At 54.4% G+C, this 18,480-nt stretch overlaps 1 protein-coding gene across 2 annotated transcripts; it reads left to right on the top strand.

Annotated features, from left to right (window-relative positions):
• Positions 1 to 845: 845 nt before the first annotated feature.
• On the top strand, positions 846 to 16,551 carry CARD10 (caspase recruitment domain family member 10). 2 transcript variants are annotated; one of them, XM_058805330.1, is made up of 21 exons: positions 846 to 880; positions 2,815 to 3,033; positions 3,356 to 3,493; positions 3,815 to 4,140; positions 5,968 to 6,150; positions 6,501 to 6,656; positions 6,776 to 6,901; positions 7,045 to 7,239; positions 7,339 to 7,476; positions 8,173 to 8,288; positions 8,530 to 8,570; positions 9,198 to 9,318; positions 9,776 to 9,956; positions 10,767 to 10,890; positions 11,243 to 11,483; positions 11,763 to 11,832; positions 12,171 to 12,270; positions 12,583 to 12,741; positions 14,694 to 14,815; positions 15,461 to 15,576; positions 15,802 to 16,551. In XM_058805330.1, exons 1-21 carry the CDS (start codon positions 874 to 876, stop codon positions 16,007 to 16,009), a joined length of 3,087 nt encoding a protein of 1,028 aa, XP_058661313.1. In that variant the 5' UTR covers positions 846 to 873; the 3' UTR covers positions 16,010 to 16,551. The 2 variants fall into 2 exon arrangements, with proteins under 2 accessions (XP_058661313.1, XP_058661312.1); XM_058805329.1 differs by lacking the exon at positions 846 to 880 and having other exon boundaries at positions 2,751 to 3,033.
• The last annotated feature ends 1,929 nt before the right edge of the window (positions 16,552 to 18,480 follow it).

Below are 18,480 nucleotides of genomic sequence, written 5' to 3'. Positions count from 1 at the left end.
ATGCTGTGTGGACACGCAGGTCCACTCCTGGGATTGCTGTGGCCACCTGGACCAGAGGAAGGCTTCCCAGCATCCACTGTGCCTGGCCCCGGTTGCAAGCCCGTGCATGCCCTGGAGTACATCTCCATCACACTGCCCCGGGGTGTCTCCACACCCAGTTCCACCCACGGACACAGCTGAGGATTGGGGCCAAAATCCAGCCCGTGGGATGTCTTCTTGGCCTGGATCAGGCATCTTTCCAACACTCTCAACTTTTTCCCCTTGCTTGGATCCCCCCTCCAGTCCAGAGCCAGGCCTACAGCTTGGGCCTGGCTACAATTTCTGCAGCCCTGGAACCAAAGGCAGCCTCTCCTTACGAATCTCTTCTTTGTGGAAGAGCGCGGGGGGGCTGTGCCTTGCCGAGGAGACCCCCATCCCGCCCGGGCAAGGTCCTGGCCAAGGCGGGCACCCCCTTTCCCTGCCGGTCCGTCGGGGGCGTTTCGGAAGAGAAGTGGCTGGCGAGCCACATCCTTCCGGGGAGCAGCTCTGTCCCAGGGCTGGGACCGAGGTGGGTTAGGACAGGACACAGGCAGAGAAAAACCCTTCCCCGGCTCGCCCAGGTGAGGAGCGCCGGGAGCTCTCAGGAACCGGGAGTGGCCGAGGGGGATCCGCCCCCGCCCCGCCGGTGAGTGCCCCGCGACCCCCGGGGGCGGGCGGAGCTGAGCCCTGCATAGCCCGGGGGTGCCGGCTTCTCTCCAGCCGGCCGGACGAGGGAGGGAGGGAGAGAGAGGGAGGGAGGGAAAGAGGGTGGGAAGGTGCGGGGGGTGGGCAGGGCGCTTCAGACACACCTGCCGGGCGGCGGGGCGGCAGCGCGGAGCGGAGCGGGGAGCGGGGATGGCAGGTAAGGGGCGAGCCCCGGCAGGAACGGGGTCCCGGGTCGGCGAGCCCCGGCAGGAACGGGGTCTCGGGTCGGCGAACCCCGGCAGGAACGGGGTCTCGGGTCGGCGAGCTCCGCCGGGCCCCTGTGGCGCGGAGGCGGCGGAGCTCGTCGGCATCGCCCCGGGACGTGAGTTTGGCACCGGCTCGGGAGCGGTGGTGGTGGGGGATGTCTGTGCTCCTTATCCTCTTCGCCCGGCAACTCCTCCGGCTCGGCGTTTCTCGAAGGGCGCCTTCAGACCGCGAAAGGGAAGCGCTCCCTCCGCCCGCCGCGGGAGGCGGGCACCCCGAGCGGGAGCGGGGCTGCCGGCTCTGGAACCTTCTGCCCACCCCTCCCCTCTCGTTCTGTCCCTCCCTCTCCCTTTCCATCTCTGCCCAGCCTCCTGCCGAGAAGCTGGTCGCGGCTTGTGCAGCCGGCTTGAGTTTCTTGGAGAAAGAGTTTGACTTAAAGGGACAAAACTGCTGCGCAGTTTGAAACAGCTCAACTTCTGTGACCTGCTGTTGTGTCCCCTCCAGCATACTTGCGTCTATGGGACAAGAGTCTCAAATGAGAGTTCAGTTTCTGCAAGAAACACTGGTTTTATTTAACATAAAACAATCCATATCTGTATATGTATTTAGGCTCCTAAACTCTTTGGCGCAAAAAATGAGACACTTGGGAGTCTTTTGTGGTGTCAGCAATTCTCTGTTCCTGCTATCTTCCATCCATCAGACCCCAAGCCTCTTGTGTTTGTATCTGGAGGATTCACTTCTGCACAGCTCTCTTAGCCATCCTCCTTGTTGTGCTGGCTGCCAGTCTGAAAAAGCATGCTATAATTTGCACCACAATTTAAAAAAAAGCAAAAAAAACCAACCGAAACCAACAAACAGAACTCCACCCTCAAATTTCCAAAGAAAAGGAAAAAGACTGGGACATTTCCTTTCCCCATGGAATGTGAACCTCTGCCCTGCCCCTGGGGATGTTTGTGTGCCTTGGCTTCCAAAGCTAGACTCAATGCCAGCAGCACAGCAGCAGGTAACCGTGCACATGTTGGAGGAGAAATCCTTCTAAGTCTCAGGAGATCTTTGCTGTACTTTTCCTTGACAGCTTAAAGGATTTGTGTTGGCCTGTGAAGCAGACTTCATTCCTTGAGTGAAAACAGATAACACTGTTTGAGTTGATCCATGGCTGGAGAAAGCACATTGCTCATACCTGCTCCATCACAGCTTGTAGGACTTAATGGAGCGGGTTCACCATGGTTCTGAGAGGTTTTGGCCCATTCACTTGAGGGGTTCTCGCTTGCTTTATTTGGCTGGCAGAGTGCTTGCCTTGTTGCTACATATTTTCAGGGCTCCGTACAGCTGTGCGGAAGATACACCAAAGATATGCTCCTGTGATTCCCTGCTGATTCCAGTACCTGTAGCCAAGCTTCTCTGTGGGATGGTGCCCTTGAGAACTTGTTTGGTCACCAATGCTTGCTGCACAGCGCCAGGGATTCATTTGCTGGGTAATTTCCAGCCCCAAGGAGGAGAAAGCATGTCCCAGGCTGCAAAAATTCTTGGTCCTGAGAGTTTCTCTTTCTCAGGGATGGGACAAAAGGGGGGGTGTGTGATGGCTGGGGGGATTTAAGAATGTTTGAGAGAGGACGATTATATCTTCTCTAGACTTCCTACTATATAGGCTTCTAACTCCCTTATGCATCACTTGCCTTCTACATATCTAAGGCTCTGGGTGGACACTCAAGAAGCTGCTGAACCCATTTGTATGTAAAATATTTTCTAATGTATCTGAGTCCCATTTGCAAGATTGGACAAATGGATCATTTGCAGGATCATACCTCGACTTATGCCTACTTATGCCTTCTGCCTGTGCTTCTCTATCATTCTTCATCATTTTCTGCTTTCCTTTTATCCTTCCAGCCGTGGAGAATGCACCTCTCCCAGCCAGCAGCCTCTCAGAGCAGGAGGAGGAGGAAGACACCATCTGGGAGAAGATTGAGAGTGCCCGACACCAGCTGACGCGCTCCCTGAACCCGGCCAAGCTGACGCCGTACCTGCGCCAGTGCCGCGTCATAGACGAGCAGGATGAGGAGGAGGTGCTCAACTCCTGCCGATTCCCTTGCAAGAGCAACCAGACAGGTGGGAGAAGACGCAAACTTGCACTTGGATGGGCCTGGTTTGGGGGGATAACGTGGTTCTGACACAGAGTGGATGCTGCACACACTATGCTTTGTTGTTCTCTGAGGTGCTCTGTACCCAGGGCCTCCCCCTGCTTGCACACAGAAGAGGGCAGTGCTCTCACCTCATTCTCCCTCCTCTCGCCACTCCCATTTTTGTGGATGGAAGTAGAGCTGATGGAGGTGCTGTTTTCATATCATGAAGTGGGGCTACACAATGTTCTCTGTTTTGCAGGGAGAACTCTTAATCTTCATTCATCCTAGCTCTTTATCTGTTCTTCCAGGTTACCTGATGGACATCCTTCGGCGCCGTGGAAAGCGAGGCTATGAAGCGTTCCTGGAATCCTTGGAGTTTTACTACCCAGAGCACTACACACGGCTCACGGGGAGGGAACCAGCCCAGCGCTGCTCCATGATCCTGGGTAGGAGCAGGTGCTCTGTTCTCCTTTCAGCTGCTGCTTGCATGGAAGGGCCAGAAAATTTTGTGCAAGTTCATGTGTCTGCTTAAAAACCAGGTTCATGCTGGCAGTGTGTGAGGACAGTTCTGTACTCTGGAACTGGCAGGGAGGGGGCCATGTATACAGGTGTGACAGACTGGTGCCATAAGCCTGGGACAGCAAGGGCTGCAAACCCTCAGGAGAACTTGTCACCCCTTGTGGAAAACAGAGCATTGAGCAAATCTGTTTCTTGGGGTTACCCCTGTTTCAGCAGCCAGGAACAGGTTCTCCTTTTTCTCTTCCCAGATGAGGAAGGCCCTGAGGGACTAACTCAGTTCCTGATGATGGAGGTGAAGAAGGTGAGGGCTCAGCGGAAAGAGCACCTGCTGAAGGAACACCAGCTCCAGGTGAAAAACCAGGCATTGGAACAAGAGCAGGTCCGGCTGGAGCAGCAGCTGAAGGAGCTCCTGAAGGTGCAGGAGCGCTGCCAGCGGCTGAGAGAGGAGTGGGACTCCAACAGCGTGGAGCTGCTGAGGCTGAAGGACGAGAACTACATGATGGCCATGCGCTATGCGCAGCTCTGCGAGGAGAAGAATGTGGCCGTGCTGCGGAGCAGGGACCTGCAGCTGCTGGTGGGATCCTGGGCAGGGAGCAGGGGGTGGGCAGCGGGATGTGGTGGGGCTCTGACGGCCCATGGATGTCTGCACGTGGTGGCTTGAGAGCGTGAAGGAGCTGATGGCACACAGGATGCGTGATGGGGATCCTGCCCTGCTCTTGGTGGAAATGTGCCCTGCAGAGAGGCTGAGGCATGGGCACAGTGCAGGGGGCTCACCATGACCGGGGGCAGCTGGAGATACATCACCAGCTCCTGCCAACTGGTGTGGTTGGAGGTATATCTCTAGAGGAGCCAGAAGCAGGGCTGATGTCTTCCCTGGCATCCCTTGATGCTCAGCCTGGCTGCTGGCACCACAAGATGCCCTGTGTGCTCCTGTCTGTGCTGCCTGCACTGCTCTCTGGGCGGCACAGGCAGGCAGCAGACAGCTCCACGCTGTCAAACCGTTTGTATTTACTTTTTCCCCTTCAAGGGATTGTGTTTTCCTCTCCCTAAGGGGGCCAGTGGCTGTGCAGCCACTCACACTGGGTGTGTATGTGTGCTGCCTGGAGCTGCCCAGCCTGCCTTGCTGAGCTTAGGAGCCTTTTGGCTTAGACTCCATTCCCCCTGCCACGCCCCACCGCCTCCTCATGTCTCTCATGACGTTTGCAAGACTCATGCCTTGCATAGCTGCAGGAATTCATGACGCTGCACTCCAGCTGCCATGCTCTCACCTCCTGCAAACATGCACCCATTTCCTGTCTGGGCAAGGACAGCCCTACCTTGAACCTATTAATAACCTGTGTTTTTAAGTGCTCTGCTGCCTCCTGGCATTCTCCCTACCAGTCTGGGCCTGGACCTCTCACAGAGCCTTGTGATTTCCTTTCATAACTCATTCTGTTCTGCCAGTGGCAGGATCCTCCCCTACCTTTTTTTTTTCTGTATTCCTGACAATGCCAGCTCCCCCGGGTCTCTTTGGAGCAGGGAGGTGAATCACTTGAAGGTAACTGTGGGCCGAAGAAATCCCCCTGGAAGCAGAGTCTCAGCTTGCCTTCCTCTCCTGACTCTTGAGTCCAGAAGTGTCTGGTCCCCAAAAGTCATTGTAGGTCTTTTGGGCACATTCACAGAAGTAATTCAGTTCCTCAATCCCTCCTTGGTAATTTTGGCAGTGCTTCTTGGTGGCTTTGATAGGCTTCTCCTGTCCTGTTTCCTCTCAAAGCCTTACCTGTGAAATTGGTTCTCTGATCAATTTTATCATTCATTACAGGTCTGGGAGGACCTTTCTTATCCTTAAAAGTCACTGACCTCTGCTGTCTCCTGTTGATGAGACATGTTGGTGGAGGAAGGTGGGACCAGGCCAGGGAATGATGATGCCTCTGTAGTACTCTGCAGCCTCCGGCAGCTTGAGCCTAAAACACCTCCCAGGCCAGAGGTGGCCTCCCACACTGAGTAGCCTCCAGTGGATTTTGCTGCTGTGAATTTGTTTCTCAGCTGCTCTAGGAATCTTTGAGATACAGCTGCTGGCCCTGGCCGCGCACCAGAGGTCCCCTGTCCACCCACAGTCAAGTCCAGCTGTACTGTGGATGCCCTGGGGTAGCAAGAAAGTTGTTGCACCAAGAGATGATCCTGAATGTGCTTATGCAAGTGTGTCTTCCTCCTTTTCCTGAGGGAGAAGCTTTTGAGTGCAGCTGTGCTCTAACCTCAGCCCAGCAGTAGGATACTCCTTCACATGGTTGCCTGTGGTTGCCTCCTATGCCTTACTTGCCTCCAGACCTGTTTTCTTCTCAGCACCTTGTCTGCTTCACTCTCCTAGTAAGGCAGAGGTGCAGGGCCATGTGTGTTAGACTGTTTCTTCCCTGGGTTGCAGGTGGACCAGCTGAAATGCAAAGTGTCCAGCCTGGAGGAGGAGTGCAGCCTGCTGCGGAGACAGGCATCAGCAGCGCCGCAGCGAGAGGCGGAGGAGAGGGGCCAGCCTGACACCGTGTCTGAGCTATGGGCTGAGAACCAGCGGCTCACAGCATCGCTGCAGGAGCTGCAGGGCATGCTGCAGGTACCTGCCAGGGCAGGGCAGGCTCCAGGTCACCTCCTGTCCTGGGCCATCTCCAGTGATGTTTACATAACCACTGGAAAGATGGGGAAATCGTCGGTTTGGGCTGGCCTGTCCCATCCTCCGAGCATATTGCTTGGTTATGGTAGCTGCCATTGTGTCCAGGTAGTGATGGGTGCTTTTTTCCAGCTCTGTAATTCTTGGTTGGGCTCACAAGTGTGACTTTGTGTTTTGGAGTGTACAGCAGATTGATGCTGCATGATGATGGCAGTTGTGCCAATCTGCAGTCACAGCCCTGCTCTGTTGCTCCCTTGGTGCTTTCGGTGCAGTGACAGTGCCCTCTTGCCTCTTAGAAACCCGGTGAGGGCCCGGTGCCAGGCTCTGAGCAGATCCTTCTGGACATCCTGGAGCATGACTGGAAGGAAGCCCAAGATGACCGGCAGGATCTCTGTCAGAAACTCAACTCCCTGCAGAATGAGCTGCAGTGGGCCGAAGAGCTGAGGGATAAGGTAGAGCATTCATCACCACCTCTGTCCCTGCACACCAAGCAGGGCCTGGAAGAGAAGGGAAGGATGCTGTAAGGCAGTTGCTTTCAGGAAAGCTAATGCTCATTGCTTGCTGTTACCAGTACCTCCAGGAGGTGGAAGATCTGCAGCTGAAATACCGAACGCTGCAGAAGGACTGTGATCTCTACAAGCATCGCATGAACACAGTGCTGCTGCAGCTGGAGGAGATCGAAAAAGAGCGGGACCAGGTAAATTGCTTGTGACTGCCCAGCAAGAACAGGGCTCTGGATACCTCTCCTTCCCCAGTGGATGTCGTGCAGCCATGCCAGGGTGGGAGGTGTGGGTCAGCAGTGCGATTCTGTGTCTTTTCTCGCTCTCTGGCTCCTTGCAGGCCATCCAGAGCCGTGATGGGGTGCAGCTGCAATACTCCCAGAGCCTGATTGAGAAGGACCAGTACCGCAAACGAGTGCGGGCCCTGGAGGAGGAGCGGGATGAGCTCCTAAGCAAACTGAGCCAGGCAGAGGGGCTGAACAGCACGCTGGAGGCACAGCTGCAGCGCTGCCAAGGCAGCCGCAGCCTCAGCAAGGTGAGGGTGGCTAGAAGGAAGGGGAAAGAGGGAAGGCAAAGGGGTCAGGACTGATTTCTGGAGGATGCAAATGGGATGATGAAGTCCGTTCTTTCCCAGATGTGCAGCTCTTCCTACTCCCTCTGCTCCAACCTCAGCAGCACCTGGAGCCTCATAGACAGCCCTGCAAATGGACTCATGGATACCCTGGGGACTTCTGTCACCCCATTCCCAGGAGATTCAGCCATTCAGAGCATGGTGAGTGCTTGACCATGTGAGGCTGGCCCTCAACTGAGGTAGTGGAGACACTGCTCAGGCATTGGAGTGGCTTCATCATGAGACTTGGTGTGGGATGGTGTGTAAGGTGTAAGCAGATCTCAAATGCGAAGCTCTCAGTCTCTAACAAACTGGCCAATCCTGCCCTAAAGTGTGTGAAAACCCTTCATTCCATATGACACCCTAGAAACCAACAGCCTCATGTAAGATGCTATCCTCCCTAAGATGCTGTTTAATCTACACATGGTGGAGTAGAAATCCAGACTCTTTTGAACCTTGTAGCAGCATCGTGTGATTTTTAATGGAGTCGGGTTCTTTCCTTTGACTCCTTGAACTGTCATCCCAGAGCACCCTGAAATGGGCAGTGCCACAGGTTACTCACACCTCTGCGTGTGTGGTGGCTGAAACAGAAATTTAAGGACTAGGTTTGGATAGTCTGTTCATCTGCTACTGCTCCCACAGCTTGTGCTTTGCAAAAAGATGGGGATGCAGTGTCATGGACCTCTAGCTGAGCTATCTGCTTGGCAAAACAAGGTGCCCCTGGGAGTTTGGAGGGATGTGGATTATCCTAAAGAGGGCTGTGGTAGCCAAGGAGCTGTTTGCTCCCTTGGCCTGAAGGGAGGGAATAAATGATGCTGGGTGTTGGTGTTAGTGTGCATGTCTCTCACTCTGCACCAGGATGAGACTCCCGACAGCGAGAAGGACATCAACCGCCTTTCCACCTTCCCCTTCCCTCCCTGCATCGGCTCCATCCTCCGTCGGCAGCGGGAGGAGAAGTGCATGCCTCACAAAAGGTGATTGCTGAGGGCTGCTTGACTCCTCTTGGCATTCTGCGCTCCAGGAGGAGATGCCTGGCAGGGTTAGGAGAGAACCTGGAGTGGGAAGTGAGTGGAAAGGCTGTCAGGAGGTTGTGTGGTGGCTCCAGGGGTGCTTGGGGGTTGTGGGGTAGTCTGTGGAGCTGAGATTGAGAATGGAATGCAAACAGGCTTTGGAAAAGCTGCTACCTTACAGATCCATTTTGTGTCTCCTTTCTAGCTTGTCCTGTGGCTCCTTTAGCAGCATGGAAGATGGAACAGGTACAAGGCTTTCCTCCACGCGCTTAGCTGAAAAAGAGTGGGGCCTGTGGGGAGAGGGGTTGGTCCTCCCTCACACTTCTGGTTTGTGCAGCTCATTGTGAGGGCTCTGAACCTGTAGCATGGCACAATGGCCCCTCATATCCCCCCATGCCTTGTCAGGCACAGCAGCTGGAAAAGCTGGCTTTTCCTCTGCAGAGCAGGTAGCTGTTTGCATCAGCTCTGTTTGGCTCATGGAGAGCTGTTGAGGGGAGGAGGTAATAGAAGAGGGAAATACTTTTGCCCTGAGGTGTTACTGGATGCTCCCTTCACCTGCTACTACCTGTGTGATGGGTTGTAAGTCTCCTGGAGTGAAGAGGAGCATCCTCATCCTGGTGCTGGCAGGTCCTGTGGTGGGTGCTGGTGGCTGATCTCTGGGCACATCCAGGTGGTCCTGGCTGCTGCTGCTTGTTCTCAGGAAACACGGGAAACCCTTTTATTAAGGATGACTATTCAAAGCTTCCCTGCAACCTCAGTTTCCCAATCAGATGCTAGAAAATGGTCAGGAGAGGATGGCAGACCCTTGCCACACCCAGAACACGTAGCATTAGCACAGGTAAAGTGCTCCCTCTCCCTTTTGCTCTTTCCTAGGCAGCAGTTTTCCTGGCCCCTTTCTGGGGGCCTTCTCCTCTTCTTCCAGCAGCACCTACACCAGGGTGAAGTCGGAGATCTGCTTGTCCACGCTTTCCAGCTGCAAGGAGGTCACCAGGAGGTGACTGCTGCTCTCTGAACTGGGCACTCTGTGGTGGTGTTTGAGGGGGCATTTCGTGGTGCCAGGGACCGTGCTTGGGAGGCCCTTCCTTTCTGCCCCTGCCTTGCAGTTGCAGGCCCTTTCTTGCTAGTGGGAGAGGAGAGAAATGAAGATCCTACAGTCCTGGCTTCCTAGCAGGACTTCAATTTTTTGCACCATCCTATTGGTTATGGCAGGGCTGGAGATGTTGCTCTGGGCTGGACATGCAAGTGTCGAGATAGGGAAGGACTGTGGGAACCCAGCTTGGCTTTGGTGGTGGGGCTGGTGGGATAGATGGGGCTGTGGGGCTTTGTCAGCTCTGTGTGCCCTGGTGAGTCATGAGCTCTGTGCTGCTGTAGCTGGACACAAGGCTTGGGGGACTGGCTCTTAGAAAAGGCAGTAAACCTCAGTTGCCAGACTTGGCATTTCTCCCTGCCAGGTCACTGGTGGTGCAGCTCACTAGTATGGGTCATCCCAGCCACCCCTCACCCCAGGAGAAGAGGCTCGGAGCAGACATCTCCATCCTTGGAGGGAACAGGACAGGAATTTATGTCCAGTGGGTCAAGCCGGGCTCACAGGCTGAAAAAGCAGGACTCAGGGAAGGGTGCCGGCTCCTTGAGGTGAGTCTGGGAACGGGCTCCTTTTGTGGGTTTGCAGAGCACCTGAGATGATGCAAGGAGTGCAGAGTGATCCCCAGTGCAAGATGACCTCTCCCCAGCTTGAAGTCCACCTCTATTTCTCTTATTTTCCAGGGCTGCTCCCATTCTAGAGCTTACACAGCACGAACACCCACCCAGGTCTCATAGTACTTGAGTGTACCTGTGCATGTAAAAATGCCAAGACCTTCTGAAACCCTTCCTTGAGGTGTGGGAAGGGAGAAACAAAAATGAGTCACACAATTAAGATGCCAGTACAGCTTTGTGTCCCTCACCTTTGTGTCTGTCACCTTGTGGCTCTTCAGAGCAGTTTGCATCCCGCATCCTGCACATGCCCATCACAAACCAATCAATTCTGGAGCAAGATTTCTCAGGCTTTTGTGACCCTCCTGAGTTAGAGAATAATTGCTCTGAAGAAGGCTCCTGGAAGGAGGGAAGGGCATTTCTTTTGCCAAGAATGACACCACTTGAAATACAGCTGCACTACTTGAATTAATATCCCACCTGTAACTGAAAACAAACCAGTGCTCCTGCTCCCACACATGTTCATGCACACACACATTTCCTTTCACAACAGCCCACCATCCAGACTGGGTGATGGCTGGCAGCAGGTATCAGCCAGAGGCAGACTGAGGATGCCAGGTCCTCAGATACAGTTTTTCCCGGACCTGCCTCACTCTGTAAAACCTTTTGTGTAACCCTGATGGGTGAGGGAGCCTGGGGGGGTGCATGCTCTTCCAGCCCTTAGGTCTAATGGCATCGGGTCCTTGCTAGCTGAGGATGCCATCGCTGAAGGAAGAGGTGCTTTCCCTGGAGAACTGCACACGGGAGGTTGCCTACCTGAGCCTGCTGCACTGGGATGAGCCGTCTAGTCTCATCTTTCAGCTTGACCTAGAAGGTAAGGTGCTGGCAGCTACATCAGCTTTGAACCTGAGCTCTCTGCCTCCCTTTCTAGACCCTCCGCCTAAACCTGGAGATTAATCTCAGTTATTCTCTCTCCTCTCCTGTTTGGTCCTAGGCCACCATGTCAGACAGAGGGGTTGGCCATAGCTCCAGTAGCTTTCCCTCTCTGGTGTGACTTGTGCATCCTCTGAGTTACAGGACAGAGGTACAGACCTTCTGTCTGTTTGCCTCCTCTGCACCCCAACCCCAATCCAGAGTGTCGCAACTGTGCTGGGGACTTGGCTTTCTTACTGGTGACTGTTGTCTGCTGCGTCCCCACCTGTGGTGCCCTGTGTTCTGTGCTGCAGGATACCAGTCTCTGCGGGCAGCCCTGGAGGAGGGGAAGAAGTTTTCGGGGGACTCGTTCTACGTGCGCAGCAGCGTGTCGCTCCTGGAGCCGTCGGACCCGTACGCGCTGTGCGTGAGGTGTCGGGAGATCCTGCACGTCACAGACACCATGCACAGGGGCTGCCTGGAGTGGTACTGCTCCCGTGTCGACCCCCTGACGCTGCGGGACCTGGACAAGGGCACGGTGCCCAACTACAGCAGGTACCCAGCACGAGGAGGGAGGCAGGGGCTGCCTGCCCCTTGTCTGCGCTGGCCATCCCCTAGCAGTCCTGGGGTTCTCTCGATGCTGTAGCATGACTAAGTCTTGTTCAGGGACCAGTGTGGTAGCGTTTGGGAGCCTTTGAGGGACTGGGAGGTTGAGTGAGGGCTTTGAAATGCCTGTGCTTCAGCAGGTCTGTGGGATTGGTGAAGAGGATCCCTGCAGGCTATGGTCCCTGGGGCTTCTGGAGTTGCTTGAGTGCAAGCTCTTTGTCTTTTCAGGGCTCATCAGCTTTTGAAGATCCAGGAGAAGCGCCAGATGCCTGGGCAGCAGAGAGGCCACAGAAATACTGTAAGCCAAAGAAGCGAGTGATGATAGCTGGGGTGTGTGCCCATGGCCATCTCATCACCTCAGAGACAATCTGCCCCACTCTGTTGGTAAACCAACTTGTGCAGAGGTGACAGATGGGTTAGCAAACAAAGCTTTTAGGCCACACAATGTTACTGCTCTGTGGCTGCTTTTCTACCACTTCCCCACTTCCCAGACTGAACCTAATGAATGGCAGTCCTAATACCTTGCTTTTTGTAAGGGTGCTCCATCCTTTTTGCCAGAGGATGTTCTGCAGCCAGTTCTTCATGTGTGTGAAAAGGGCAGTGTTCTCAGCCTAATTGCCCTCACTTTCTCCTCAGCTAAAGAAACGTGCCTTGGGCCAGCTGCGCTTGGTGAAATCCAAACCGCGGAAGAGCCCAGAACAGCCTCCCCAGCAGCTGTGGCTGGACCCCTGCTCAGGTGAGCCCTGTGCCTGCCCTGTCACCCTTGGAGACCCAGTTGTCCCCTGGCCATCCAACTTTTTGTGGAGAATAAACTGCTGTGTAACTCGAGGGAGTCCCAGATAATGGCCAGGGGGTCTGCATCCAGGGTATCTGTCCATGAGTGAGTGTTGTAACCAGGGTAGGGTCTCTCCTGGGACATAAGATGGTTTGGTAGGTGCCTCTATGATTCAGGATGAGGAGGTGGTACAGAACAATGGGATGGTCTTTAGGCTGTCCTGATCTCCTGTGTTCTCGTCTTTGCCTTTCTCTTTTCAATGCTGTCTTTCAGACCCAGACACGACCCTGAAGCCTTACAGCCTGGTGCGCCCTGTGGTGGTCAAGACACCCCGTCCCGTGGTGCTGTTGCCAAGCTGCATTGCACCTCGGCTCATCAGGAACCTGCTGGACCTGCCCACCTCTCGCCTGGACTTCCACGTGTGCCCAGCAGGTAGGCAGAAACACGAGGTTGCTCAGTCCATTTCAGTGAAGAGCTGCTCTTTTCTTGGAAGGTTGAGTTATGTTCTCGTGGGAGTCTTGGAAAGCCCATGAGATCTCTCTTCAGAGGGTGCATGTAGGAATCTCTCGGTTTTCCCATGTAATACCTGTTGACATGTCACTTTATTGGGCTGAGTGTCTGCAAGATGTTCCCTGCAGTTTTTAACTGTGTCCTATCCCTTTGGCCCACTGGGAATCCAGCCCTCCCTTCTGGTCACCTGAGACATGGGGTTCTTTTCTCTTCCCTTGAGTGGTGTAGCATTGCCTTGCTGCTCTGGGTGGCTCTTCCCAAAGATGAAAACCCTGGCTGATGTGGGATCTGCAGGTTGACTTCATGCCCGCTCTTCCTGCCCAGGAATAGGAGGCTCCAACCTTAGAGCTGTTATCCCCCTCTTCTGCCAGGAGATGCAATGCTGACACATGGCTGAAGAGGCTGCTGGGGAAAGGGCATTTCTCCCATAGGGAATGTTCAGAGAGGACAACTCCCTCTTTCCTCCTTCCTCCTCACTTCTCCAGTGCTCTCTTTTCCTGATGTTTAGAGCTCTCCCTTTGCCAGCTGCAGGACTGAAAAATGAGTTGGTTTATTTGTTTGCGGGGTAATGATGGAGGTAGTGAAAAATCTCTGGTTTCCTGAAGGATGGCTCTGAAAATTTTGGCTGCTGGGCTTCTCAGCTGAGTGACTTGGCCATATATCCTGTCCTGCTGAGCCCTCTGCAGGGTTCCCCTCACACTGCATGGGGGACCTGCTTCCAAGCTTTTACTCTGATTGGGAACTTACACTGAGGGCAAAAACTCCATTGTCCCCTGCTAGTTTTGCCGTCTATGAGGGAAGGAAAATAATCCATGAGCCCCAAGCCATTTCTCTTTAGTTTGCTGCCTGTATTTTCTTTGGATCTTCCAGGAGAGTCTGCTGCCTGCAAAGGAAACATGGCTTTGCAGGATCCAGGTCTGCCTGGGAAGTACTGTGTCACCAGGTAGAGAATGCCCAGCCAGCCTGGAACCTGGGATAACTGGAACATGCTCTGGACCCAGTTCCAAACACGTCTTCTGCTAAAAATATTACTTTATTTCCATCTTAGAGACAAGCAGCTCCTAAAAGCCTTTTTATGATGCCTCCTCATGTTTCTGTGGCAGTGTGGGCAGCTGCCTAGGGCAGCATGGTAGGCAGGTAAGGCCTGGCTCCTGCCTCAGCCACACTGGAGTGCAGGGCTTGTGGCCTGTGGCTCCCAAGCCAGATCTGTGTGTGTGTGTGGTGTCAGCCTTTTTTGGGAGTTACCAGGGGCACCTGGCTTTCCTTGCTTTGACCACTGCTGCATCCAGCTCTGCCCCCAGTTCTCTGTCCCAGCATCACCTCTCTGCTGCTTTCCTGGTGCTGGCTGCTGCGTGCTGTCCTGCCTCTGAGCAGGCTGCCACCAGCAAGAGGAGGTTCAGCTCATCCCCATTTTCCTCCCACTCTCCCAGCAATACACCCACTCCTCTTGCTTCCCCAGCCATGGTGCTCACTTACAGGAGCTGTGTATAAGCCTGTGTAGCACTCAAACCCTGCAGAAAACCTATTTGGCAGGATAAAGTGGTTATTTTTCTGCCATGCTCTGTTAGGGAGGGGTTGGGACAGTGTAGCAGTGGGTGGATAATGTCTGTGAGCTAGCTTAGGCTGCTGTGATACAACACAAGGTGCTGCTCTTGCCATGCAAGGTGTCTTCAGCTGTGATATCTCGCTTGTTGCCTCCCAGAAAGCTGCAGGAGATCCATGCCCAGAGTGTGATGCTGTATAATTAGTCTTGCTCTCCAGAATCTGTAAACACTGAACTTGATAAGCACCAGTGCAGCAGTGAACCTATGGGATCTGAGGTAGATAGTCTGTGCAGGAGGGAGAAGGGGCTGACATTTCTTCTTGGCTTGCAGAGAAGCTGGCAGGAGGGGATCCCAGCACAACCCACGCTCAGGAGCACCCTGTGCCTAGAACTGCCCACCAGGACCAGAGGGAGAGCGGACGAATCCACATGATCCGGGAGGCAATGGAGAAGGTGCTGAGGCTTTTGGTGTGGCGAGAAAGGGCCAGGATGGGACAGCTCATTCACACTGGAGGAGAGGAAAGGAGGGGGCAGCTGAGTGGGGGAAGAGGGAGAGTGGTGTGGTGATAGAAAAGGAGTTGCTTGCTTGGAGGTTGTGTAATTTGGGGAGTGTTTCAGGTCAAGGTGCTGTGGAGTTGTGGAGCAGCAAATATGGACATTTCCCTGAGTCTCTGATAAGCTCAGATAAAATAAATGGGAAATGGGGATTTGTGGGGGAGGCTGTGGGACATGCCATACTCAGAAGTGACCTCCCTGCTCTCGCATTCCTCATGTTCACCAAGTGGCAACAGCTCTGCTCAGGGCAGAAATGTGAGGCTCTGGGTGACAGAAGTGACAAAGAGGATGTGAAGATGAGTTGTGGCTGAGAGAGGGGTCCAGTGAGCTCTTGGGTTGGATTGGCAGTGATGGAGTGGGTGACCCTGCTCTTTAATTCTCCCCTTTTCTATTGGCACTGTCCATAAATCTCACTTTTAATGGAATTAGTATTGGAAAAGCAATGATACTGCACAGTATGGGGTTTGATTTAATGTAACTGTCAGGGGCCGGGGTTATTTTTTCTCCATTTAAATCAGTAAATCTATTCAATTTCCTTTCCAGAATAAACACTGCCTGCTAGAGCTGGGAGTTGAGGGTGTGAGGGATCTAATTAAAAGTGAAATATACCCCATCGTTATCCATGTCGAGGTCACTGAGAAGAACGTTCGAGGACTCAGGTGAGGAGAGAGCATGGCATGGATGGAGGGTGTCGCGGGAGGAGAGAGAAGCCCTGGTCTCTGATCAGAGACACGGCAAGGATCAGGCGAGAGCACTGGATGTGTGTGCTGGGCTCGGTGCTGTGAGGGGAGCAATTCCTTTCTGTACTTGTGAGCGCATTTCTGGGTGGTTTGGCCACCCCACCTCTTTATGCCAAGGGTGACATTTCTCCCTGTTTTCCCTAGGAGCTTGCTGGGGAAGGCGGGCCAGCGGGACTCGGAGGTGCTGAAGATGAGCCGTGCTGTGGAGCGGGCTCTCCACACCCTGCCCTGCTCCTGGGCCCAGGTGGAGCCCCACGCCTGGAGCCACGCCCAGGAGCTGCCCAAGGTGGTTCGTGGCTGCATCTTCCAGGAGCAAACCCGCCCGCTGTGGATTGAGGAGGGCGAGGACTGAGTGGGGAGGTAGCAGAATGGCTCCTGCCACCTACTGTCCCCAAGAGCTGCTCTCAGAGGTCCCTGCCTTCCCAAGCCCCTCCAGGCAGTGTGTTCTTCCTCCCTGAGGGGATGCTGGTAGCTAAAGGCCCCCCAGGGTAGCCTTTCTCCCCCCTTGAGGGCCACCAAGAGCCAGGAAGTAACAGATAACAGTGCCTCTCCTGTCTGAGCTTTCTGTATTTCATTGGAAAGGCGTCTTCCACCACCATGGTGGAAACCACCCCTGTGGGCTGCTCCCTGTCACCTTGGGCTGCCCTTGTACGTGGTCAGACTGACAGGGAATGTAGGGGAACTCTGTGGGATCAGGCTGCCTAGGATCATTTCTCACACAGATTTTAAGCTCCTGAGCTCTTCTCCTGTCACCACCATCTCCCCTGCCCGGTGGCACCGTGTGCTCTGGGTCCTCTCTGCCCATCTACCTCGCCTCTGGCCCCAAGGCATAGGGAGCATGGCTCATGCACCTGTGACCCACGGCGGCTGGAGTGACATTCAGGTTGCAACAAACCCTCGTTTTATAGGAGCTGTACTCTTTATTGCTTGTAAATTATTAATGGAGCCTTTCATTGGCAAACCGCCTGTAAAGGAGAATTAAATACAATTCATAATGGGAATGGGTGGCAGGCTGCCAGCTTGTGTGTTACTGGGAAGGTGTGGGTGGCGCACAATGGGATATTTTTCTCCTCCTTTAGGTGAGACCCAACTGCCCAGCCCTTCAGGGGAGGGAGGGAGCACTGACGTTGCTCTTGTAGGGCAGCAAGAAGTGTGGGGAGAGGACAGGCTAAGTGTGCCACAGACTAAGTCTCCTCCTTTTTCTACTTGGCCCCTGGTTTTCAGTCCCTTGCTCTCCCCAGCACTGATGTTGGTCAGAGTGCTTTAGGAAAGTCAGGGAAAAACTCACTTGAGTTTTGAATTGTGTCTGGCTGGGATCCCTAGAGCTTTGCATCCCTCCATGGCCTGGTTGGCATGACGTGACAAGCCAGCTACCTCAGCCTCCTGGGGGGCAGCAAGGAGACTGAGCCCAGCCATGCTGCTGGGAGAAAGGGGCACAGTGCCCCTGCAAGGTGGGGTTCTCACCCTGACATGGGGCCAGAGTGGGTTCAGACTCTGGCAGGGGGAAGACGGAGCCTTTGGGCAGCCACAGCAGTGCTCACCTAAACTGCATGGTCCCAAATCCTGTAATGCAGCCACCCTTAGCAGATGCCCTAGGAAAGGGGTGCCAGGGTACCCACACTGGGGAGAGGGGGTGGTTGTGGTGGTAGGTGGTTTTTCCTGAGGCAGGCCAGAGGAAAATGAAGTCTGTGGCTCTGAGAGGCTTGGGGCTCTTGGGGCATGAGGTCAGGCAGAGTCTGCTGATGCTGGGGTCAGTGGGAGAAGATGGGCAGCCAGCACCGGAGTTAGGTCCCCTCTGTGTCCCCCTGCCCCTGTGGTTTGGCACTGCTGGTGCCATGCACTTGTGAAGCTCTGAGCAAAGATTAACTTGCTGATCTTTGCTAGTCCCCTGTGAGGTGTTATTTCAGGCTCTAAACCAGTTGCCTGTGTCTTTTATGAGGACGAGAGAGAAGGGGGGAGGAAAGAAAATGAAGATTTTAACTGGCAGTCACTAAAATGTAGAGCAGAATCCTCGCTCTGCCCTGGAGCCATGCAACTCTTCTCTCAGGGAAGGGGGAGCTGGCATACACAGGGCTCCAGATGAAAGCTCCCAAGTGGCATCCACTCCAGGGGATGCAGCCTGAGCATTGCAATACAGCCAATCCCCTGGGAGGGTGCTTGCCCTGCAGGCAAACAAAGTGGGATTCTTGTTGAGCTGATGAGAAGACAAGTCCCAAAACAAGTTCCCATTCACCCTGTCATGGATTTGGAGATGGGAATTTGCATCTTTGCTGGGCAAAAGTAGCACTTGAGTATTCAGGGAAAACACTGTGTGTGAGGCACTGTGACACAGGGCTTCAGACTTGTCCCTACTAGCACTGGGAACCAGCCCCAGCCCTATGGGCAGGGCTGAAGGGGGTTAAAAGCAGCCCCTCCACCGTGGGTAGCCAGGCTGTGCTTACCTATATCAGCCCTTGCTGCCCTCCCAAAGAATCACATCCCCCAGCACTTTTCTGGGCCATCAGTGCTCTCAGCCAGGGGGAAAGGGAGGCTGTGGGAGGCAGGCTGGCACTGCCCAGCTAGCCAAGCAGCAGCAGCACTGCCTCCCCTGCTCCCAGGCTTCTTCCAGGCTCTCCATCCAGCCTCTCTCCCCTGAGGCTTTAAAAATCCAGCCTTAACCTGTTCTGGACATGGGTGAGAAGTGGAGCAGAGGGCTCCAAGGCAAACATAAATGACCCTGTCTGCCCTGCACACTCCAGCCCACCTTTTTTATCTCCTAGGTGGGTGGCTGCCTGCTTGGAGGAATGAGTCACAGGTTAGGTAACAGGCACAATGCAATTAGCA

Source organism: Ammospiza caudacuta, chromosome 5 (assembly GCF_027887145.1).
Source record: "Ammospiza caudacuta isolate bAmmCau1 chromosome 5, bAmmCau1.pri, whole genome shotgun sequence".
In the NCBI taxonomy this organism is placed as follows: Eukaryota; Metazoa; Chordata; class Aves; order Passeriformes; family Passerellidae; genus Ammospiza; species Ammospiza caudacuta.
This window is presented reverse-complemented; position numbering and strand designations above follow the sequence as displayed.

What these genes read in the sequence shown, in the direction of transcription:
- CARD10 (XM_058805329.1), top strand. Translation starts at nt 2,751, where the DNA reads ATGCCTTCTGCCTGTGCTTCTCTATCATTCTTCATCATTTTCTGCTTT. An exon ending in GCAGCCGCAGCCTCAGCAAG is followed by an intron (nt 7,240 to 7,338) that starts GTGAGGGTGGCT and finishes GTTCTTTCCCAG; the next exon opens with ATGTGCAGCTCTTCCTACTC. An exon ending in CTTTCAGCTTGACCTAGAAG is followed by an intron (nt 10,891 to 11,242) that starts GTAAGGTGCTGG and finishes TCTGTGCTGCAG; the next exon opens with GATACCAGTCTCTGCGGGCA.